This window comes from Oncorhynchus keta, chromosome 36 (genome assembly GCF_023373465.1).
Source record: "Oncorhynchus keta strain PuntledgeMale-10-30-2019 chromosome 36, Oket_V2, whole genome shotgun sequence".
NCBI classification, from domain to species: Eukaryota; Metazoa; Chordata; class Actinopteri; order Salmoniformes; family Salmonidae; genus Oncorhynchus; species Oncorhynchus keta.
In genome coordinates, this window is record NC_068456.1 from 3917214 (window position 1) to 3941906 (window position 24693).

Consider the following 24693-nt stretch of genomic DNA (forward strand, 5'->3'; position numbering starts at 1 on the left):
GTTTGCCCTGCCACTGCCAAGAGAGAAGGAGAGAGAACTAAAGAGAGGCGAGACTAAAGAGCGAGAGAAAGATGGAGTGTGTGCGTTCATCGTACCTCTCCAGTCTTCTTCAGGCACTCCACGGCCTGTTTGTGTGTTACACCTCGTAGGTTGGACCCATCAACTTCCAGCAGTCGGTCACCTGTCATACATACGCACATGATTGATTAGTGATGTCTGGTTACCTATTTGAGTGTGTGAAGCTCGTCTGGTATTGTTTGATTAGTGATGTTTGGTTACCTATCTGAATGTGTGAAGCTAGTCCGGTATTGGTTGAGGAGTGATGTTTGGTTACCTATCTGAATGTGTGAAGCTTGTCAGGTATTGGTTGAGTAGTGATGTTTGGTTACCTATTTGAATGTGTGAAGCTAGTCAGGTATTGGTTGAGTAGTGATGTTTGGTTACCTATCTGAATGTGTGAAGCTAGTCAGGTATTGGTTGAGTAGTGATGTTTGGTTACCTATTTGAATGTGTGAAGCTAGTCAGGTATTGGTTGAGTAGTGATGTTTGGTTACCTATCTGAATGTGTGAAGCTAGTCAGGTATTGGTTGAGTAGTGATGTTTGGTTACCTATTTGAATGTGTGAAGCTAGTCAGGTATTGGTTGAGTAGTGATGTTTGGTTACCTATCTGAATGTGTGAAGCTAGTCAGGTATTGGTTGAGTAGTGATGTCTGGTTACCTATCTGAATGTGTGAAGCTAGTCAGGTATTGGTTGAGTAGTGATGTTTGGTTACCTATCTGAATGTGTGAAGCTAGTCAGGTATTGGTTGAGGAGTGATGTTTGGTTACCTATCTGAATGTGTGAAGCTAGTCAGGTATTGGTTGAGGAGTGATGTTTGGTTACCTATCTGAATGTGTGAAGCTAGTCAGGTATTGGTTGAGGAGTGATGTCTGGTTACCTATCTGAATGTGTGAAGCTAGTCAGGTATTGGTTGAGGAGTGATGTCTGGTTACCTATCTGAATGTGTGAAGCTAGTCAGGTATTGGTTGAGTAGTGATGTCTGGTTACCTATCTGAATGTGTGAAGCTAGTCAGGTATTGGTTGAGGAGTGATGTCTGGTTACCTATCTGAATGTGTGAAGCTAGTCAGGTATTGGTTGAGGAGTGATGTCTGGTTACCTATCTGAATGTGTGAAGCTAGTCAGGTATTGGTTGAGGAGTGATGTCTGGTTACCTATCTGAATGTGTGAAGCTAGTCAGGTATTGGTTGAGGAGTGATGTCTGGTTACCTATCTGAATGTGTGAAGCAAGTCAGGTATTGGTTGAGTAGTGATGTCTGGTTACCTATCTGAATGTGTGAAGCTAGTCAGGTATTGGTTGAGGAGTGATGTCTGGTTACCTATCTGAATGTGTGAAGCTAGTCAGGTATTGGTTGAGTAGTGATGTCTGGTTACCTATCTGAATGTGTGAAGCTAGTCAGGTATTGGTTGAGTAGTGATGTCTGGTTACCTATCTGAATGTGTGAAGCTAGTCAGGTATTGGTTGAGGAGTGATGTTTGGTTACCTATCTGAATGTGTGAAGCTAGTCAGGTATTGGTTGAGGAGTGATGTCTGGTTACCTATCTGAATGTGTGAAGCTAGTCAGGTATTGGTTGAGGAGTGATGTCTGGTTACCTATCTGAATGTGTGAAGCTAGTCAGGTATTGGTTGAGGAGTGATGTCTGGTTACCTATCTGAATGTGTGAAGCTAGTCAGGTATTGGTTGAGGAGTGATGTCTGGTTACCTATCTGAATGTGTGAAGCTAGTCAGGTATTGGTTGAGTAGTGATGTCTGGTTACCTATCTGAATGTGTGAAGCTAGTCAGGTATTGGTTGAGTAGTGATGTCTGGTTACCTATCTGAATGTGTGAAGCTAGTCAGGTATTGGTTGAGTAGTGATGTCTGGTTACCTATCTGAATGTGTGAAGCTAGTCAGGTATTGGTTGAGTAGTGATGTCTGGTTACCTATCTGAATGTGTGAAGCTAGTCAGGTATTGGTTGAGGAGTGATGTCTGGTTACCTATCTGAATGTGTACCTATCTGAATGTATGAAGCTAGTCAGGTATTGGTTGAGGAGTGATGTCTGGTTACCTATCTGAATGTGTGAAGCTAGTCAGGTATTGGTTGAGGAGTGATGTCTGGTTACCTATCTGAATGTGTGAAGCTAGTCAGGTATTGGTTGAGGAGTGATGTTTGGTTACCTATCTGAATGTGTGAAGCTAGTCAGGTATTGGTTGAGGAGTGATGTTTGGTTACCTATCTGAATGTGTGAAGCTAGTCAGGTATTGGTTGAGGAGTGATGTCTGGTTACCTATCTGAATGTGTGAAGCTAGTCAGGTATTGGTTGAGGAGTGATGTTTGGTTACCTATCTGAATGTGTGAAGCTAGTCAGGTATTGGTTGAGGAGTGATGTTTGGTTACCTATCTGAATGTGTGAAGCTAGTCAGGTATTGGTTGAGTAGTGATGTTTGGTTACCTATCTGAATGTGTGAAGCTAGTCAGGTATTGGTTGAGGAGTGATGTTTGGTTACCTATCTGAATGTGTGAAGCTAGTCAGGTATTGGTTGAGGAGTGATGTTTGGTTACCTATCTGAATGTGTGAAGCTAGTCAGGTATTGGTTGAGGAGTGATGTTTGGTTACCTATCTGAATGTGTGAAGCTAGTCAGGTATTGGTTGAGGAGTGATGTCTGGTTACCTATCTGAATGTGTGAAGCTAGTCAGGTATTGGTTGAGGAGTGATGTTTGGTTACCTATCTGAATGTGTGAAGCTAGTCAGGTATTGGTTGAGGAGTGATGTTTGGTTACCTATCTGAATGTGTGAAGCTAGTCAGGTATTGGTTGAGTAGTGATGTTTGGTTACCTATCTGAATGTGTGAAGCTAGTCAGGTATTGGTTGAGGAGTGATGTTTGGTTACCTATCTGAATGTGTGAAGCTAGTCAGGTATTGGTTGAGGAGTGATGTCTGGTTACCTATCTGAATGTGTGAAGCTAGTCAGGTATTGGTTGAGGAGTGATGTTTGGTTACCTATCTGAATGTGTGAAGCTAGTCAGGTATTGGGAGTGATGTTTGAGGAGTGATGTCTGGTTACCTATCTGAATGTGTGAAGCTAGTCAGGTATTGGTTGAGGAGTGATGTTTGGTTACCTATCTGAATGTGTGAAGCTAGTCAGGTATTGGTTGAGGAGTGATGTTTGGTTACCTATCTGAATGTGTGAAGCTAGTCAGGTATTGGTTGAGGAGTGATGTCTGGTTACCTATCTGAATGTGTGAAGTCCTAGTCAGGTATTGGCCCCTGGCACCAGACTCTTGATTACCTATCTGAATGAACACAGGTGTTCATTCCATTAGTTGGCAGTGACATACTGTTACCTATCTGAATGTGTGAAGCTAGTCATATTGATAGTGATACCCCTGGTTACCTACTGAATGTCTAAAACTAGTCAGGTATTGGTTGATAGTGAACCTGGTTACATATCTGAATGTGTGAAGACTAGTCAGGTAGGGGCTAGGCAAAGGCACCTAGGGATTGTTTTGATCATGACCCCTAAACCTAAACCCTAGCCTGACCCCTAACCTCCACCCTATAGAAGAATGTGTACTGTAGATTGGTGTGACTGAGACAGTAGTAGTATTTATTATAGGTGGAAATGAGGAATATAATTACTAGAAGCGGCAAAGCAATTTGACTGGAACACTCATGGGAACACGTTCTAGTTATTCTGTTTCTATGGCATGGCCAAGGTGTGGAGTTGGGAAGCACTACTGTAACATATATAGATTTACTCACAGCTACACTTATACCCAGGCTGCCGTTGGCCTTCTTCAGCTCCACCACAAGCTGTTCCCTGGCTCTCAGACTGCAGAGAGAGGGAGACCTGGAACACACCTCCTGGAGGGGGAGGGAGAGAAAGAGGGAGATAGGAGGGGAAAATGCGGAGACAGTGAGAGGGACAGAGAGAGAGAGAGATAGGGGAGGTGGTAAGGGGTAGGGGGGTGTGTGAGAGAAAGAGAGAAAATGAACGAATGCCAAGAATGCTATCACGTCGTGAATTCTACAGCTTGTTTACAATAACGTTGTACAAATAAACGTATTCCAAATCTCCTGAACTCCAGCCTTAATCCAGTTATCCATTAGCCACGAACATGACCGGCTAACCTATTATCCCATTAAGTCTCTTGAACAAGTAGCATTTTCCAAGAATTTCCCCTCAGGGACAAAAAAAAATAATCACATCCTATACCACACAACCATTCTGTTAACAATAGCGTTAAAACACACACAATTCATATGAACAACACAACCCTTCACTTGACCTCTTCACCCAAGGGTTTCCAGCATCCACAGCTTTCGACAGCTGCTATGCTATAGCTATATCATGGACTTAATGAGCCATTTGCAGTTGCACTGTACCGGCCGTGTGTACTTAAGGGTGATTCTCATACAACCGTGCTTCTACACTTTCATGCTCAGAGTTTGTTCTCCACGAGTGTTCTATTGAGTACGTTCTTGTGGGGACGAGAGTGCGGAGAAAGCATCAAATATTACATTTGATATTGCACTCGCACTCCGTTGCTACCGTATTCCCTGATGTCCTTGCTGTGTCTGAATCCTGGCTTAGGAAGGCCACCAAAAATTCTGAGATTTCCATACCCAACTATAATATTTTCCGTCAAGAGAGAACTGCCAAAGGAGGAGGAGTTGCAGTCTACTGCAGAGATAGCCTGCAAAGTAATGTCATACTTTCCAGGTCCATACCAAAACAGTTCGAACTTCTAATTTTAAAAAGGAATCAGAAAATCTTACAGAAAATGTTTGACCTCTGTCACCCTAAGAAAATGTGTACTGTAGACAAAGTGATTGAGATAAAGTATTTATTATAGGTGGAAATGAGGAATATAATTACTATAATTTCTCCAATCCTATCTCCTGGATCATTGCTATGGATGAACACGTTTAATTATTCCTTTTCCTTCTGCATGACCAGGTGTGGAGTTGGGAAGCATCTCTGTAACATGATTTACTGGCAGACACTTATACCCAGGTGGATGCCGGATCACCACCTCACCTGGAGGGGGAGGGAGAGAAAGAGGGAGATAGGAGGGGAAAATGCCAGTGAGAGGGACAGAGAGAGAGAGAGAGGATAGCTGAACCTCGGCAAGACGGAGCTGCTCTTCCTCCCGGGGAAGGACTGCCCGTTGAGACATGAGAGCCATCACGGTTGACAACTCCATTGTGTCCTCCTCCCAGAGCTCTAAGAAAATGAACGAATGCCGTGATCCTGGACAACACCCTTGTTTACAATAACATTGTACGGTATTCCAAATCTCCTGAAGGTTCAGCCTTACATCCAGTTATCCTGCTCACAACATGACCAGGTCCTAACCTTTATCCCATTAAGTCTCTACTGAACAAGTAGCATTTTGGCTGGGCTCCCCTGCCTGTGCCAAAAAACCCCTATAATCACATCCTATACCACACAACCATTCTGTTAACTGGTGTTAAAACTTCCCAAGTTCTCATCATGAACAACCCCGCTCCTGACCTCTTCACTGGCTTCCAGCATCCACAGCTCGACAGCTGCTATGCAAGACCATGGTGCTTGCCATTTACGGAGCTGTGAGGGTGAACGGCACCTCAGTACGAGTGTTCCAGGTAGCATCAAATATCTGATCAGGCCCTACACCCAAACAAGGGCACTGCGGAGAAAGCATCAAATATTACATTTGATATTGCATCCACCTCTGGCCTGATGTCCTTGCTGTGTCTGAATCCTGGCTTAGGAAGGCCACCAAAAATGTTGAGATTTCCTACCCAACTATAACACTTTCCGTCAAGATAGAACTGCCAAAGGGGAAGGAGTTGCAGTCTACTCCAGAGACACCTGCAAAGTAATGTCATACTTTCCAGGTCCATACCCAAACAGTAAAGAACTTCTAATTTTAAAAAGGAATCAGAAAATCTTACAGAAAATGTTTGACCTCTGTCATTGTCACAAAGGGAATGCAAAACAAAGTATTGAGATAAACTTTTGTTATTGACCAAATACTAATTTTCCAATAATTTGCAAATAAATTCTTTAAAAATCCTACAATGTGATTTTGTGGATTTTTTTTTTCATTTTGTCTGTCATGGTTGAAGTGTACCTATGATGAAAATTACAGGCCTCTCTCATCTTTTTAAGTGGGAGAACTTGCACAATTGGTGGCTGACTAAATACTTTTTTGCCCCACTGTATCCTGCCCTGCCTATCTAAGGTCTTCAAAAGCCAAGTCAACACACAGATCACTAACCATCTCGAATCCCACCGTACCTTCTCCGCTGTGGAATCTGGTTTCCCGAGCCGGTGACGGGTGCACCTCAGCCACGCTCAAGGTACTAAATGATATCATAACCGCCATCGATAATAGACTGTGCAGCCGTCTTCATCGACCTGGCAAAGGCTTTCGACTCTGTCAATCGCCATATTCTTATCGGCAGATTCAGTAGCCTCGGTTTTTCTAATGACTGCCTTGCCTGGTTCACCAACTACTTTTCAGACAGAGTTCAGTGTGTCAAATCAGAGGGCATGTTGTCCGGTCCTCTGGCAGTCTCGATGGGGGTGCCACAGCGTTCAATTCTCAGGCCGACTCTTTTCTCTGTATGTATCAATGATGTTGCTCTTGCTGCGGGCGATTCCCTGATCCACCTCTACGCAGACGATACCATCCTGTATACTTCTGGCCCTTCCTTGGACACTGTGCTATCTAACCTCCAAACGAGCCTCAACGCCATACAACACTCCTTCCGTGGCCTCCAACTGCTCTTAAACGCTAGTAAAACCAAATGCATGCTTTTCAACCGTTCGCTGCCTGCACCCGCACGCCCGACTAGCATCAACACCCTGGATGGTTCCGACCTAGAATATGTGGACATCTATAAGTACCTAGGTGTCTGGCTAGACTGTAAACTCTCCTTCCAGACTCATATCAAACATCTCCAATCCAAAATCAAATCCAGAATCGGCTTTCTATTTCGCAACAAAGCCTCCTTCAATCATGTCACCAAACTTACCCTAGTAAAACTGACTATCCTACCAATCCTCGACTTCGGCGATGTCATCAACAAAATATCTTCAATAGTCTACTCAGCAAACTGGATGCAGTTTATCACAGTGCCATCCGCTTTGTTACTAAAGCGGATGCGACCTGTAGGCTCTAGTCGGCTGGCCCTCGCTACATATTCGTCGCCAGACCCACTGGCTCCAGGTGATGTACAAGTCCATGCTAGGTAAAGCTCCACCTTATCTCAGTTCACTGGTCACGATGGCAACACCCACCCGTAGCACGCGCTCCAGCAGGTGTATCTCACTGATCATCCCTAAAACCAACACTTTATTTGGCCGCCTTTCCTTCCAGTTCTCTGCTGCCTGTGACTGGAACAAATTGCAAAAATCCTTGAAGTTGGAGACTTTTATCTGCCTCATCAACTTTAAACATCTGCTATCTGAGCAGTTAACCGATCGCTGCAGCTGTACATAGTCCATCGGTAAATAGCCCACCCAATTTACCTACCTCATCCCCATACTGTTTTTATTTATTTACTTTTCTGCTCTTTTACACACCAGTATCTCTACCTGCACATGACCATCTGATCATTTATCACTCCGGTGTTAATCTGCCTACCTCCTCATGCCTTTTGCACACAATGTATATAGACTCATTTTTTCTACTATGTTATTGACTTGTTCATTGTTTACTCCATGTGTAACTCTGTGTTGTTTTCTGTTCACACTGCTGTGCTTTATCTTGGCCAGGTCGCAGTTGTAAATGAGAACATGTTCTCAACTAGCCTACCTGGTTAAATAAAGGTAAAAAATTTAAAAAAAGAGCTGCCAAAAGTTTTGAGAATTACATATATATTAATTTTCACAAAGTCTGCTGCCTCAGTTTGTATGATGGCAATTTACATATAGTCCAGAATGTTATGAAGAGTGATCAGATGAATTGCAATAAATTGCAAAGATTGCAATAAATTGACTGAATCCCCCCAAAACATTTCCACTGCATTCCAGCCCTGCCACAAAAGGACCAGCTGACATCATGTCAGTGATTCTCTCGTTAACACAGGTGTGAGTGTTGACGAGGACAAGGCTGGAGATCACTGTCATGCTGATTGAGTTCGAATAACAGACTGGAAGCTTCAAAAGGAGGGTGGTGCTTGGAATCATTGTTCTTCCTCTGTCAAACATGGTTACCTGCAAGGAAACACAAGCCATCATCATTGCTTTGCACAAAAAGGGTTTCACAGGCAAGGATATTGCTGCCAGTAAGATTGCACCTAAATCAACCATTTATCAGATCATCAAGAACTTCAAGGAGAGAGGTTAAATTGTTGTAACGAAGGCTTCAGGGTGCCCAAGAAAGTCCAGCAAGCTCCAGAACCATCTCCTAAAGTTGATTCAACTGTGGGATCGGGGCACCACCAGGTGTGAGTGCATCTGCACACACAGTGAGGTGAAGACTTTGAGGATGGCCTGGTGTCAAGAAGGGCAGCAAATAAGCCACTTCTCTCCAGGAAAAACATCAGGGACAGGGACAGGGACCTATTCTGCAAAAGGTACAGGGATTGGACTGCTGAGGTCTGGGATAAAGTTATTTTCTCTGATGAATCCCCTTTCCGATTGTTTGGGGCATCCGGAAAAAAAGCTTGTCTGGAGAAGACAAGGCGAGCGCTGCCATCAGTCCTGTGTCATGCCAACAGTAAAGCATCCTGAGACCATTCATGTGTGGGGTTGCTTCTCAGCCAAGGGAGTGGGCTCACTCACACTTTTGCCTAAGAACACAGCCATGAATAAAGAATGGTACCAACACATCCTCCGAGAGCAACTTCTCCCAACAATCCAGGAACAGTTTGGTGACGAACAATGCCTTTTCCAGCATGATGGAGCACCTTGCCATCAGGCAAAAGTGATAATTAAGTGTCTCGGGCAACAAAACATAGATATTTTGGGTCCATGGCCAGGAAACTCCCCAGACCTTAATCCCATTGAGAACTTGTGGTCAATCCTCAAGAGGCGGGTGGACAAACAAAACCCACAAATTCTGACAAACTCCAAGCATTGATTATGCAAGAATGGGCTGCCATCAGTCAGGATGTGGCCCATAAGTTAATTGACAGCATGCCAGGGAGGATTGCAGAGGCCTTTGTCATGGGAATTTTACAATTCCTATATGTGTTCATTAACCAATTCAATTAAAATCACTGTCTGTTTCTAAGAATTTGTAAAATCCTTATTTGCATAAAATAGACAGAGACCAGTCTATCAAAAAATTAGCCAATAGCATTTATTCTCGGAGCGCGCTGCCCATAGAACCATGTACAACAGCTTATATATCACATATGACATCATAGGTTTTAAAATGTATCTCCTCCTCTCGACCAGGACAAAGCAGGTTCAAAAGTTCATTCCAACCTACTAGCGCACATACCTGACACACTATACCTGTGGTCCTTCTGTAGCTCAGTTGGTAGAGCATGGCGCTTGTAACGCCAGGGTAGTGGTTTCGATCCCCGGGACCACCCATACGTAGAATGTATGCACACATGACTGTAAGTCGCTTTGGATAAAAGCGTCTGCTAAATGGCATATATTATTATTATTATTATATACCTGGATTAACTCCTGAAGTCTCACCATAATTTATCACTACTTAGCAGACAGTTCCAGATACGGAAAACCTGGAGAGGCTCTCGCTGTCTTATTTGATCGCCACAGAGTTATAGTTGAGACGGCTCAAACATAGGTTAATGACCCTCTTTGCTTACTTAGACACACATACACATTCCTTCCTACACAATGGTTATCATTTCCAATTACCCCTTATCCATGCTACATAACTTCTTTCCTAGGAACTAACATTATGAATCAGATATCGTAAAACAGGGTAGAGTTTAATTAGTTATAGTTCTATTTAAATGTAGATATTGTTTAGTCATTATTCATAAAATTCCTAACAGTCTTGAAAAAGAAGGGTCAACACTGCAAATATTGATCAAACTTCATGTAATTGTCAATAAAAGCCTTTGACACTTATGAAATGTTTGAAATTATACTTCAGTATTCCATAGTAACATATGACAAAAATATCAAAAGACACTGAAGCAGCAAACTTTGTGGAAATTCATATTTGTGTCATTCTCAAAACTTTTGGCCCCCCCCCCCAAAAAGATTTTTTTGACTATAGAGTCAAATCCATGTGCAACACAGCAAAATAAGCTGACCGAAATAACTTTAAAATAACTTTCCTGGAATCCATCGCCAGCACTTGTCGGCAATCGCAAACGCCATCAACACAAAGTTTGTCAAGATGTCCCAGTCATTTCCACTCCTCAAACATTCAGCTCTATCTCCTTTCCTGCCAGCCCCCTCACTGCCCACCATTTCATTGGGGGATCTGTATAGTAGACTGGCCTCCATCAACTGTCATAAATCCCCTGGCCTAGACATGATTCCTCCAAGAATATTGAAGGAGTTTGCATGCGAGATTAGCGTTCCTCTCTGTGACATCATCAACAGGTCCATAAGTTATCATCCTTGGACAATGGAAAGAGACTACTTTTGTCCCCATACCGAAATCTACCCCACAAAACATTGAAGAACTGAGGCCGATCTCATTAACATCTCAACTGTGAACAGTTTTCTGCACACTGGATCCTGAGGGACGTCACACCGAAACTAGATCCTACGCAGTTTGGCAGCCGACAGAACTGTTCCATGGCACACTGCCTGGTCAGTATGATGAACTTTGTAACACTTTACTTTAGGTGTCCTTATGAATGCATATCAATCAATCAAATGTATTTATAAAGCCCTTTTTACATCAGCCGATGTCACAAAGTGCTGTACAGAAACCCAGCCAAAACCCCAAACAGCAAGCCATGCAGATGTAGAAGCACAGTGGCTAGGAAAAACTCCCTAGAAAGGCCAGAACCTAGGAAGAAACCTAGAGGAACCAGGCATAAAGCCTTTATAACAACTACATAACACATTATAGCATTTGTCATAAGCAGTTTGGAATTGTTATGAGTAACAGCATAAGATGATATAAAACTAGTCATAATGGGTGTTCTAGATGACTGTTCATCCTGTTGTCATATGATTGAATGTCAACTGTTAATAACAACTGCTATTACACAGTCTGCATGACAAATATGATATTACATGCTACGTAAGAGTCTACATACCAGGTGCTATAACAGGTGTTATGTAATTTACCAACCTCTGCGTCACAATATTACAGTTAAATGAAATGATTGGCATCATAACCATGTCAAATGCCATTAAAGTGTGCACAGACTCTTTAACATCAAACTCTGACGCCCTCTGGTGGCATTTTCTAAACAACGCATAACATTGTATACTACCCTCATTAAGTACATTTCAGTTTCAAAACTATATGTCCTACAAACACATGCTTAATACTGTTAGAAGGTTATGAACTGAGAACACAGGGGCAAGTGCACTTCAGAGCTAAAACCAAGCAATGAGGTCGAAGGAATTGTCCGTAGAGCTCCGAGACAGGACTGTGTTGAGGCGCAGATCTGGGAAAGGGTATGAGAACATTGCTGCAGCATTGAAGATCCCCAAGAACACAGTGGCCACCATTCTTAAATGGAAGAATTTTAGAACCACCACGACTCCTCCTAGAGCTTGCAGCCCGGCCAAACTAAACAATCATGGGAGAATGGCCTTGGTCGGGAGGTAACCAAGAACCTGATGGTCACTCTGACAGAGCTCCAGAGTTTCTCTGTGGAGATGGGACATTCCAGAAGGACAACCTTCTCTGCATGGTAGAGTGGCCATAAGGAAGCCACTCCTCAGAAAGAGGCCCATGACAGACCGCTTGGAGTTTGCCAAAAGGTGCCTAAAGGACTCAGACCATGAGAAACAAGATTTTCTGGTCTGATGAAACCAAGATTGAACTATTTGGCCTGAATGCCAAGTGTCACGTCTGCAGGACATCTGGCACCATCCCTACGCTGAAGCATTGTGGTGGCAACATCATGCTGTGGGGATGTGTTTCAGCGGCAGGGATTGGGAGACTAGTCAGGATCTAGGGGAAGGATGAACTGAGAAAGGTACCGAGCGAACCTTGATGAAAAGCGCTCTGGAGCAGGTTAGGACCTCAGACTGGGGCGAATGTTCACTTTTCAACAGGACACACAGCCAAGACAACACTGGAGTGGCTTCGGGACAAGTCTCTGAATGTCCTAGACTGGACCAGCAAGAGCCCGGATTTTAACCCGATCTAACATCTCTGGAGATCTGAAAATAGCTTTGTAGCAACGCACCCCATCCAACCTGACAGGGCTTGAGAGGATCTGCAGAGAAGAATGGGAGAAACTCCCCAAATACAGGTGTGACAAGTTTGTAGCGTCATACCCAAGAAGACTCGAGGCTGTAATCGCTGCCAAAGATGCTTCAACAAAGAACTGAGTAAAGGGTCTGAATACTTATGTAAATTTGATATCAGTTTTAATTTTCAATACATTTGTAAACATTTCTAAAACCTGTTTTTGCTTTGACATTATGGAGCATTGTTTGTAGATTGATGAGGGGGGGGGGAACTTTTTGACTTAAATTAGCTAGAAAATCTATGGCAAGACTTGAAAGTGGCTGGCAAGCAATGATCAACAACCAACATGACAGAGCTTGAAGAATTTGAAAAATAACAAAGCTCTTAAAGACTTACCCAGAAAGACTCACAGCTGTAATCGCTGCCAAAGGTGATTCTGACACATATTGACTCAGGGGTGTGAATACTTATGTAAATAAGATACACTACATGACCAAATGTATGTGGACACCTGCTTGTTTGAACATCTCCTTCCAAAATCATGGGCATTAATATAGAGTTGGTCCCCCTTCTCTGCTACTGGAAAAAGCCTCCACTCTTCTGGGGAGGCTTTCCACTAGAAGTTGGAAATTGCTGCGAGAGCAGCCACAAGAGCATTAATGAGGTCGGGAAATTATTAGGCCTGGCTCCCAGTTGGCATTCCAATTCATCCCAAAGGTGTTCGATATAGTTGCGTTCAGGGCTCTCTGCAGGCCAGTCAAGTTCTTCCACACCGATCTTGACAAACCATTTCTGTATGGACCTCGCTTTGTGCACTTGGGCATTGTCTAACAGAAACCGTAAAGGGCCTTCCCTAAACTGTTGCCACCAAGTTGGAAGCCTAGAATCATTTAGAATGTAATTGTATGCAATAGCGTTAAGATTTCACTTCACCGGAACTAAATCCCAGACAATTATTCCTCCTACACCAAGCTTGACAGTTGGCACTACGCATTTGGGCAGGTAGCTTTCTTCTGGCATCTGCTAAACACAGATTTGTCCATTGGACAACCAGATGGTGAAGCATGATTCATCGCTCCAGAGAACGCATTTCCACTACTCCAGAGTCCAATTACGCCAAGCTTTACACCACTCCAGCTGATGCTTGGCATTGTGATCTTAGGCTTGTTTGCGGCTACTCGACCATGGAAACCCATTTCATTAAGTTCTTGACTAGAGGTCGACCGATTAATCGGAATGGGCGATTAATTATGACCAATTTCAAGTTTTCATAACAATCGGAAATATGTATTTTTGGACACCGATTTGGCCGATTTTTTAAAACCTTTATTTAAATCTTTACACAGGTGAAAACAATTAAGAAAAATGAAAGACAGAGCTACGTTCCAGAACACAAAGAAACAGGGCTACAAGAGAGACTCCTTACGACCCAACGACACAGGAGCATGGAGCAGGCGGGGGAGCAGAGGAGGACGCCTACCTCGGGGGCGAGTTCCGGCAGGCTGGTTTGACGAGGTTGTGGACTGACCCGACATTCTGCGTCGAGGCTGATGTCCAATTGGTCTGTTCAGGGGTTGACCCCGAGGTCGGGGAGCGGGACAATCATGGTGAAATGCCTGAATCATATTTGGGTCGAGGAAGTCTTGGTCAAGGACCCAAGACCGGTGGTCAGGCCCATAGCTAGCAGTGGACTGGATGCGACCTCAGGCATTTGGAATCAAGGATGGCCCGTATGGCGTAGGTAGGTTCCCCTTCGACGCCCAACGGTGGGGGCGCACTGCGGGTAGAGACTGGAGGATGAAGAGGGCTGTAGGGGACCAGTTTTAACAGAGAATGTCACAACTTCTGCCGAGGTCAGTTACTCTCCTTGTTTGGGCAGTGTTCGGCGATCGACGTCACCAATCTTCTAGTCATCGCCGTTCCATTTTTCATTTGTTTTGTCTTGTTTTCCCACACACCTGGTTTCATTCCCTCATTACGTGTTGTGTATTTAACGCTCTGTTCCCCCCATGTCTTTTTTTGGTATTGTTTGTTTGTAAGTGCTTGGCACTGCACTGCGTTCATCCACCTCTGGCCTGCTCGCCTCCCTACCACTGAGGAAGTACAGTTCCCGCTCAGCCCAGTCAAAACTGTTCGCTGCTCTGGCCCCCCAATGGTGGAACAAACTCCCTCACGACGCCAGGACAGCGGAGTCAATCACCACCTTCCGGAGACACCTGAAACCCCACCTCTTCAAGGAATACCTAGGTAAGTAAGGGTAAGTAATCCTTCTCACCCCTTTCACCCCCCCAACAAGATTTAGATGCAAGTGGCTGTTCCACTGGTTGTCATAAGGTGTATGTTTGTTTGTAAGTCGCTCTGGATAAGAGCGTCTGCTAAATGACTTAAATGTAAATGTAAATGTAATGCTTGTGTACATGTTGACTGGTTTTGTACCCAAGTTGTTATTTTCTTGATGCCGTTGGTTTTGGAATTAAACTGCTCCGGCTATTACCTAGTTCTGCTCTCCTGCGTCTGACTTCCCTGCCACCAGTTATGCACCCCTTACATAATACCACACCCGAATATGGAGTCAGCAGGAGCAGGTGCCCCTGGTATGGCGAAGTTAGTGGGGTTGTGCTCAATGTATTTGCTGCAATGCATCAGAAATCCATGACATTTCCCAGGCGACCCGTCATAATTTCCAGGCAAGGGTATCAACGAAGGAGAGCTATGGGTTACGATATCTGGCGTCGGAGGAGTCGGGATAGGCTGGCGGAGAAGATGGATCATTTCCTCCATAAGCTCCTCTTGCTGGGTTTAGGCGCCACTGTAGCTCTGCTGAATCCCATTGCGTTTTTAGGTAAGGTATTCTGTAATGAATACTCAGGTAGAAAAAGGTGTAGGTTCACACGCAGAGCGCAGCAGATGTTTATTAAGCCTTCACAGATGGTAGGAATCGTGGTCGCTGGCAATATTCAAACACAGGTAGGCAAAAACAAACAATGCCTCACAACCATTCAAACAGAAAGAACTGAACTAAATAGGGAGCTGATGAGACCAGGTGAGAAACGAACACAGGTCAAATCAATGAACAAAAATGAAAGACAGGGCTACGTTCCAGAACACAAAGAAAAAGAACACAAGGTTGACTAACAAAAGAAAAGCAGAACCTAACATTTAGACTAGTTGAGTATCTGGCACATCAGCATTTGTGGGTTTGATTACAGGCTCAAAATGGCCAGAAACAAATAACTTTCTTCTGAAACTCAGTCTATTCTTGTTCTGAGAAATGAAGGCTATTCCATACGAGAAGTTGCCAAGAAACTGAAGATCTCGTACAAAGCTGTGTACTACTCCCTACACAAAATAGTGCAAACTGGCTCTAACCGGAATAGAAAGAGGAGTGGGATGCCCCGGTGCACAACTGAGCAAGAGGACAAGTACATTAGAGTGTCTGGTTTGAGAAAAAGACAACTCACAAGTCCTCAACTGGCAGCTTCATTAAATTGTACCCGCAAAACACCAGCCTCAACGTCAACAGCGAAGAGGCGACTCTGACGTTCAAGGCAGAGAAGATAAAGCCATATCTCAGACTGGCAAAATTACACAGACACTGGACAGAGATATGGCTTTTTCTTTGCAACTCTGCCTAGAAGGCCAGCATCCCAGAGTCACCTGTATGCCTATGTAGATATTCTAATGTACACCTATATAGATATTCCATTAAAAATCAGCCGTTTCCAGCTCAATAGACATTGCCAACATTAACAGTGTCTACACTGTATTTCTGATCAAATTGACGTTATTTTAATGGACAAAAAAAATGTGCTTTTCTTTCAAAAACAAGGACATTTCGAAGTGACCCTAAACTTTTGAACGGTAGTGTACCTTTGTATATATAGCGTATATCTGTATTTAATTTTCAATCAATTTGCTAAAAACATGTTTTCACTTTGTCATTATGGGGTATTGTGTGTAGATGGGTAAACATAATTTTTATTCATTTAGAATCAGGCTATAACACAACAAAATGTGGAATAAATCAACCTTTCTGAGGGCACTGTAAATAGACCAATAACTAAAAAAGATCCAAATCTCTCTCTCCAATACCAGCTAGTTTTCTGATTACACATCCCTCCTATTAGGTCCCTCCCCACTCAGACCACTCCCAGACAGTCCTAGCTAAATTACTGCCTGAGAAACATTGTTTTGCTAAAAAAAAAACATTTAAAAAAATGACAATTTTTATGAAAAACTATTACTTAATTGTTACCAATAAATTATTTTATACTGAGATAAAAATGGCTGAATTGGGCCTTTAACACCATAACAAAAATGGATTAATATACCAGCATTACCTGAGCATCCAGGATCCGGACCTCAGGGATGTGGAGTCTCTTGCCATGTTTAGGTGTGGCCAGGTTGGACAGAGCCAGTGCTTCCTCCAGCTCCTCCATGGCTGGTTGGAATTCTGTTCTACTCAGGGTGGTCTGGCACCCAATGCCCCTCTCCAACATCAGACTCATGGTACTGGGGGCCAGAGAAGTCTTACTGTCTCTCAGAGAATCTGCATGGTAGAGAAGGGACAAAGAAGTGCTTTTTACACTAATGAGCAGTAACGAGCCATTCCAAACCAAGCCGTACTGAGCTGGCCTAGTTGCTAGAAACGTGTGAAAAGACGATGTTGTCATGACTCTCTCGGTGAGGATCACAGGACAACAGATAGCGTAAACCCCTCTCTCCCACAGGAGGGTGGGAGTTGGGCTGGTTTTATGTCTTAATGACAGGTGGTAAACTTTCTCTCTCTTGCACTGCAGTATAGAGAAGTTAAAAATCCCTTTGTTAAAAACAGAGACAATGTCACCAAAATGCCAACATGGAAAGTCTGAGCCATTACTGCAGTAATCAAACAAGAAAGTTTACTTGTTTTGAAGAAATGTAAAAGTCTCCTTTTGATGACAATAATTCCACGACATTCTCTCAAATAGAGAATTTGTGAACATTACATTTCAATCAGGAGAAACGACAAGGATTATCCAGTCGCAGTACATTTTAATGACCTGAAACATGACATTTCTACCTTTTAGATTTTGTGGCATAGAGAAAGTTAAAATATCAGACAGGGAGGTGATGTAAAAAATACTCTAAGCAAAAGAGAATGTTTTGGGATTTTCACACTCAGACATTATTTCCTAAAGGTCTTAATGATGAAATGCCTATGTATGTTATGTTGTAAATGTGAATATGAATTATGCCCCCATTTCAGATTTCTCTGACGTTTTTCTTGCGCTGTACACAATGATTTTTTGAAAACTTGCTCGGTAGGTCGATGTCCTCATTGTGGTTTTACACGTGTTTAATACATTTTATGTACACATTTTATTTGAATGTTTATGAAACGCACATAGTTTTATTTGGTAGCACTTATTTGTTTTCCCTAAAACCAACCCCATTTGTACCCGTGGTGATAATATAAAAACTCACAAAAGCTCTGACGAAGGCCGTGGAATACATGTTTTTTTTTTTCACCTTTATTTAACCAGGTAAGCTAGTTGAGAACAAGTTCTCATTTGCAACTGCGACCTGGCCAAGATAAAGCATAGCAGTTCGACACATACAACAACACAGAGTTACACATGGAATGAACAAAATATACAGTCAATAATACAGTAGACAAAAAAGAAAACAAAGTCAATATAGTGCAAATTGGGTCAAATAAGAGAGTTAAGGCAATAAATAGGCCATGGTGTTGAAGTAATTACAATATGGCAATTAAACACTGGAATGGTAGATGTGCAAAAGATGGATGTGCAAATAGAGATACTGTGGTGCAAAAGGAGCTAAATAAATAAATACAGTATGGGGATGAGGTAGATAGATGGGCTGTATACAGATGGGCTATGAACAGGTGCAGTGATCTGTGTGCTGCTCTGACAGCTGGTTCTTAAAGCTAGTGAGGGAGATGGGAATCTCCGGCTTCAGTGATTTTGCAGTTCGTTCCAGTCAGTGGCAGCAGAGAACTTGAAGGAAAGGCGACCAAAGAGGAATTGGCTTTGGGGGTGACCAGTGAGATATACCTGGACTTTACAGTGTCCCAGAACTTTGAGTTTGTACTGCAGGATGCATATTTCTGTTTATAAAAAGCTAGCCTTAGCTTTCCTAACTGCCTGTGTATATTGGTTCCTAACTTCCATGAAAAGTTGCATATCACGGGGGCTATTCGATGCTAATGCAGAACGCCACAGGATGTTTTTGTGCTGGTCAAGGGCAGACAGGTCTGGAGTGAACCAAGGGCTATATCTATTCCTGGTTCTACATTTTTGAATGGGGCATGCTTATTTAAGATGGTGAGGAAGGCACTTTTAAAGAATAACCAGGCATCCTCTACTGTCGGGATGAGTTCAATGTCATCCCAGGATACCCGGGCCAGGTCAATTAGAAAGGCCTGCTCGCAGAAGTGTTTTTAGGGAGCGTTTGACAGTGATGAGGGGTGGTCGACAGTGATGAGGGGTGGTCGTTTGCTCGCAGACCCATTACGGATGCAGGCAAGATCGCTGAGACAGAGGTGTATTTGGAGGGGAGTTAGTTAGGATGATATCTATGAGGGTGCCTGTGTTTACGTATTTGGGGTTATAGCTGGTAGGTTCATTAATAAGTTAATTAATAAATGTGAGATTGAGGGCATCAAGCTTAGATTGTAGGATGGCTGGAGTGTTAAGCATGCCCCAGTTTAGTCACCTAGCAGCATGAGCTCAGACAATAGATGGGGGCAATCATATCACATATGGTGTCGAGGGCACAGCTGGGGGAAGAGGGTGGTCTATAGCAAGCGACAACGGTGAGAGACTTGTTTCTGGAAAGGTACATTTTTAGAAGTAGAAGCTAAAATTGTTTTGGTACAGACCTGTATAGTAAGACAGAACTCTGCAGGTTATCTTTGCAGTAAATTGCAACACCGCCCCCTTTGGCAGTTCTATGTAGTCAGACAATTTTATTGTTAGGAATGGAAATTTCAAGGTTTTTGGTGGTCTTCCTAAACCAGGATTCAGACACGGCTAGGACATCTGGATTGATGGAGTGTGCTAGGGCAGTGAATAAAACAAACTTAGGGAGGAGGCTTCTAATGTTAACCTGCATGAAACCAAACGGTTGTGAAAAAGACGAAAATAGTTTTAAATAATTAATAAAAATGAGTAGGTGTGTCCAAACTTTCAACTGGTGCTATATACAGTTACTGTATAAAGAAATAAAGAAAGAGAGAGAGAGCGAGAGAGAGAAAGAAACTAACCAGGGGCCTCATTTATAAATCATGAGGGACAAATCTGTGCTAACCATACGTGGGATAATTTCAATGTTCGATTGAGAGTGTGCGTAAATGTACGCACGGCCTTGACCATGTATATGCACAGTGTCAACTGGTGGAACAAGGGAACTGCTTGTCAAGCATAGAACGGGAAAATATACTATATGTTGAAAATGTCAAATTGTGGGAGTAATAATTATATCATTTCGATTACATTGTATTTCCATCATGAATTCATGCAACATATCTTGACAGCCATATCATTTCACCACAGCAGTACATTTGTTATGATACAAACCATATAAAGTACAGTCATTTGTTAAACTATAGGTACTGTGAAAGTGAATATAAGTTGGGAATGTTTTTGCAAAAAGTACAGATTGGCTCATCAGACATTGTTTCCCAAAACTGTTATAGGGGTTTTGTGAGGATTTAAGACTTACTTTAAAAGGCAAACGCATGCCATTCCTGTGCACATCCAAGTGCTATCCACAAAGGGCACTTTTCAAGTGAAGCTGGCCAATCGGCATCACCCAGCCCTTGATGAACCAATGTTTTGGATGCAATTATCAGCTAAATAAAATGTAACATTCCATTTCCATACACCATCGCACAACAGGTTGAGGTCAAGAGGGGTTTCTTTGCCTTCAATGGTTTCCCCAAATACGAATGGAGCAAAAGCCGGCACCCACATCGCCATATCAATGATGTCGCCCGCTGCGGGTGATTCTTTGATCCACCTCTACGCAGACGACACCATTCTGTATATATCTGGCCCTTCTTTGACACTGTGTTAACAAACCTCCAAAAGAGCTTCAATGCCATACAACTCTCCTTCCGTGGCCTCCAACTGCATGTTCTTCAACCGATCGCTGCCCGCACCCGCCCGCCCGACTAGCATCACTACTCTGGACGGTTCTGACTTAGAATATGTGAACAACTATAAATACCTAGGTGTCTGGCTGGACTGTAAACTCTCCTTCCAGACTAATATTAAGCACCTCCCATCGAAAATTAAATCTAGAATCGGCTTCTTATTTTGCAATAAAGCCTCCTTCACTCATGCTGCCAAACATACACTGACTATCCTGCCAATCCTTGACTTTGGCAATGTCATTTACAAAACACTCTAGTCAGCAAATTGGATGCTGTCTATCACAGTGCCATCCGTTGTGTCACCAAAGCCCCATATATTACCCACCACTGCGACCTGTATGCACTATGTTTTTATGCAGATTTTAGAATATTGCAATGAAAATTTGTCGCCAATTGGATGGAAACCGAGCTTCAGTCACATTCAGAGGGGTTAAATGCGGAAGACACATTTCAGTTGAATGCATTCCGTTGTACAACTGCCTAGGTATCCCCCTTACCGTTTCCCAGAAATACACACATAGACAAATGGAAGAGGGAGAAAAAAGCGAATAAACCAAATAAAAAAATATATAATTATGCCACAAAAGACGAGTGAGAAAAGCAGCAATCTTCCAGATAAGGTCTAGAAATAAAAATAAATGACGAAGAGAGCTGTGAAGAGGGCACGACAAAACCTAATTCCCCCACAGGAGACTGAAAAGATTTGGCATGGATCCTTAGATCCTCAAAAGGTTCTACAGCTGCACCATCGAGAGCATCCTGACTGGTTGCATCACTGCCTGGTATGGCAACTGCTCGGCCTCCGACTGCAAGGCACTACAGAGGGTAGTGCGTACGGCCCAGTACATCACTGGGGCCAAGCTTCCTGCCCTCCAGGACCAAGCCATAAGACTCCTGAACATCTCACTTTAATAACTCTACCTACATGTACATATTACCTCAACTAACCGGTGCTCCAGCACATTGACTCTGTACCGGTACCCCCTGTGTATAGTCTCGCTATTGTTATTTTACTGCTGCTATTTAATTACTTGTTACTTTCATTTCTTACTCATATTTTTTAAAACTGCATTGTTGATCAGGGTCTCGTATGTAAGCATTTCACTGTAAGGTCTGCACCTGTTGTATTTGGCGCATGTGACGAATCAAATTTGATTTGAACATTTGATTTGACAATGACAGAGTACGAAGAGTATATTTGTGTGGGGTTGTATAAGGGTTGTAGTAGGGTCTACGTACATTTGGGCTGTGAGACGATGAGCTCCACCTCATCAGGGCTGTTCTGGAGGATGACTGCTGCGTCAGTGAACGCCACGCCCTCCAGACTGATCTTATTTAGAGAAATCAGACGACCACCTGCATAATCAACCAATCAAAGCACAATATCAGTCTGACCATCAACCAAAGATTAAAAAAGACTAGTATGATATGTACAGTGCCTTCAGAAACTATTCACACCCCAAAGATTCTTTCCATATTTTGTTGTGTTACAGTCTGTATCTGGAGTGTGGCAAAGCAATTCACCTTTTGTCCTGAACACAGTGTTACTGTATGTTTGGGGCAACTCCAATACAACACATTACTGAGTACCACTCATATTTTCAAGCATAGTGGTGGCTGCATCATGTTATGGGTATGTTTGTATTGTTAAGGACGGGGGGAGTTTCAGGATAAAAATAATGGAATGGAGTTAAGCACAGGCAAACTTGTAGAGGAAAACGTTTCCCAGTCTGCTTTCCACCAGACACTGTGAGTTGTTTACCAAGAAGACAGTGAATGTTCCTGAGTGGCCGAATTACAGTATAGACTTAAATCTGCTTGAAAATCTATGGCAAGACCGGAAAATGGTTGTCTAGCAATGATCAACAACCAATTTGACAGTGCTTGAAGTATTTGGTTAAGAATAATGGGCAAATGTTGCACAATCCAGGTGTGGAAAGCTCTTAAGAGAATTACCCAGAAAGACTCACCGCTGTAATCGCAAAAGGTGATTCTAACATGTATTGACTCAGGGGGTTGAATACTTATCTAATCAAGATATATTAGTGTTTTATTTTTCATTACTTTTCAACAAATGTTAAATTTTTTCATCCACTTTAACATTACGGAATATTTAGTGTAGATCTTTGACAAAAAAATTACAATAAAATACTTCCTGAAGGCAGTGTAGGTGTGTGTGTTTGAACTATTGTAACGCTCGTCATCCTTGTCTTGAGGAGGAGTAGGAGAGATCGACCAATATGCAGCGTGGCATGTCCATGTTCATATTGTCACGCCCTGGTCTTAGTATTTTGTGTTTTCTTTATTATTTTGGTCAGGCCAGGGTGTGACATGGGTTTATTGTGGTGTATTTTGTCTTGAGGTTTTGCTAGGTATTGGGTTTGTGGCTGGTCTGTAGCATAATCTATGGCTGTCTGGAGTGGTTCCCTCAATCAGAGGCAGGTGTTTATCGTTGTCTCTGATTGGGAACCATATTTGGCAGCCATATTCTTGGAGTGTTTCGTGGAGTGATTGTTCCTGTCTCTGTGTGTTGTTGCACCAGATAGGCTGTATAGGTTCACGCGATGCGTTTGTTGTTTTTGTATTGTTCTGTTTTTTCATCGTCATTAAACATGTATCAAGAATACCATCGCTGCGTTTTGGTCCGACTCTCTCCTTCACCGCAAGAAAACCGTAAACACATATTTATTAAACAGAGAACACTGAACAAAATAACAACGGCGAATGAAATGAAACAGTTCCGTAAGGTGACATACACTAAACAGAAACCACTACCCACAAATCAAGTGGAAAAACAGGCTACCTAATGTGGTTCTCAGAGACAAGATTGACAGCTGTCTCTGGATTGAGAACCATACCAGGCCAAAACATAGAAAACCAAAACTAGAACAACACATAGAATGCCAACCCCCAACTCACGCCCCTGACCAACCCAAACAAGAAACATAACAAAGGAACTAAGGTCAGGACGTAACAACTATTGTTCATTTATAAGTAATCTTGTCTGACTTGTTTTTGCTCCCTGTTCAAGTGCCCTGGTCTGATTCTGCCGTCTCTGTCTGCTGGTCAGTCAGGTGCAGTGGAGGGCTATGAAGATTCCTAGGTCCAGTTTCCCCTGTGTTGTTCTCGCCCACTATCACAACCCCTGAGAAAAAAGAGATATAGATACAAAGATAGAGAGCGAGAGAGAGACGAGAGAGACAAGGACCAGGTCATTGTATTTCTATGACAAAAGAAAACCGAATCTACAAATGCCCTTCAATTCCTAATCACCCTGTTACTCACCAAAGCCCAGTTTAGGGTCTTTCCTTAGGATCAGACTGATGATCTCTCTCTCTGGAGAACCCCTGGTTGGAGTGTCTACTGTAAAATAACCCACAGGTCAGGGTTAAATATAATATAAGTGCATTCATTAAAAAAAAGCCAAGATTCGAGTTAAGAGTTAAGTTAATGCAGAGAGTTAAGCATATGCAGTGTTATAGTAAATTCTTCAGATAAGAGTATATAGCGTACTCAGTCCTCACTTTGTATAGAGGAGGTTGTGGAGCATGTTTCTGTAGCATAGGATTGGACATGATTCTGGGGATGGGCTCTGGAGTACTGGAACACAACAGTCGTGGGTTTGCAAAGTTCATCATTATACTAACGATCTGTACTGTTGGAAATCATTTTAGAGTACTGAGAACACAACGACACATGGTTTGGTCACCACAAATATTGTCATCATTGTCAAAGGATAAAGTCAACGTAAATAAATAAACAAATTGCAGTGGAAGTGAGGTCAGGTGAGGCAGAGGTGCATTACCTCTATGGAATGTAGGACCCTTTGAGCTCAAGTGAAAATCATGTATATTGATGATGAGGTTCATTGTTATGTAATGTTATTTAATGCCTGCAGTGTATGTAGGAGTTACATTGTCTTATGTACTGTTACCTCCAGCCCTGCTGTTCCTTCATCTCTGACAGTGGGCATGGCTCGGGTAGATCTCTGCTCATTTCCCTCAACTCTCTGCTGTTGCCTAGACGCGCCTCCACTCTTCGCCCGTGATGTCATCACACGACTTACTTAATGACTCGCGGTGGCCAGAGGTTGGATGGTAACTCTACGCTGTTCAGGACAACCTCAGAAACACGAAAGACGCTTCATAATGGAGTCACTGGTCCGACAAATAGACT

The 24693-nt window shown here is 42.9% G+C and overlaps 2 protein-coding genes across 3 annotated transcripts in view; both read right to left on the bottom strand.

Moving 5' to 3' along the window:
• Positions 1–180, bottom strand: part of LOC127916492 (tyrosine-protein phosphatase non-receptor type 20-like) — a 33164-nt gene extending 32984 nt beyond the window's left edge. For both annotated transcript variants that reach the window (XM_052498317.1, XM_052498316.1), the window contains exon 1: positions 96–180. The gene's annotated coding sequence lies outside the window, so the exon portion shown is untranslated. The remainder of the gene's footprint in view (positions 1–95) is intronic.
• On the bottom strand, positions 87–24571 carry LOC127916459 (FERM and PDZ domain-containing protein 2-like). The gene is made up of 6 exons (XM_052498239.1): positions 24452–24571; positions 24165–24195; positions 21757–21873; positions 16697–16905; positions 3804–3909; positions 87–181 (listed from the first exon to the last, which is right to left on the bottom strand). The coding sequence occupies exons 1-6, from the start codon at positions 24569–24571 to the stop codon at positions 87–89; spliced, it is 678 nt and encodes a 225-aa protein (XP_052354199.1).
• Between the last annotated feature and the right edge of the window lie 122 nt (positions 24572–24693).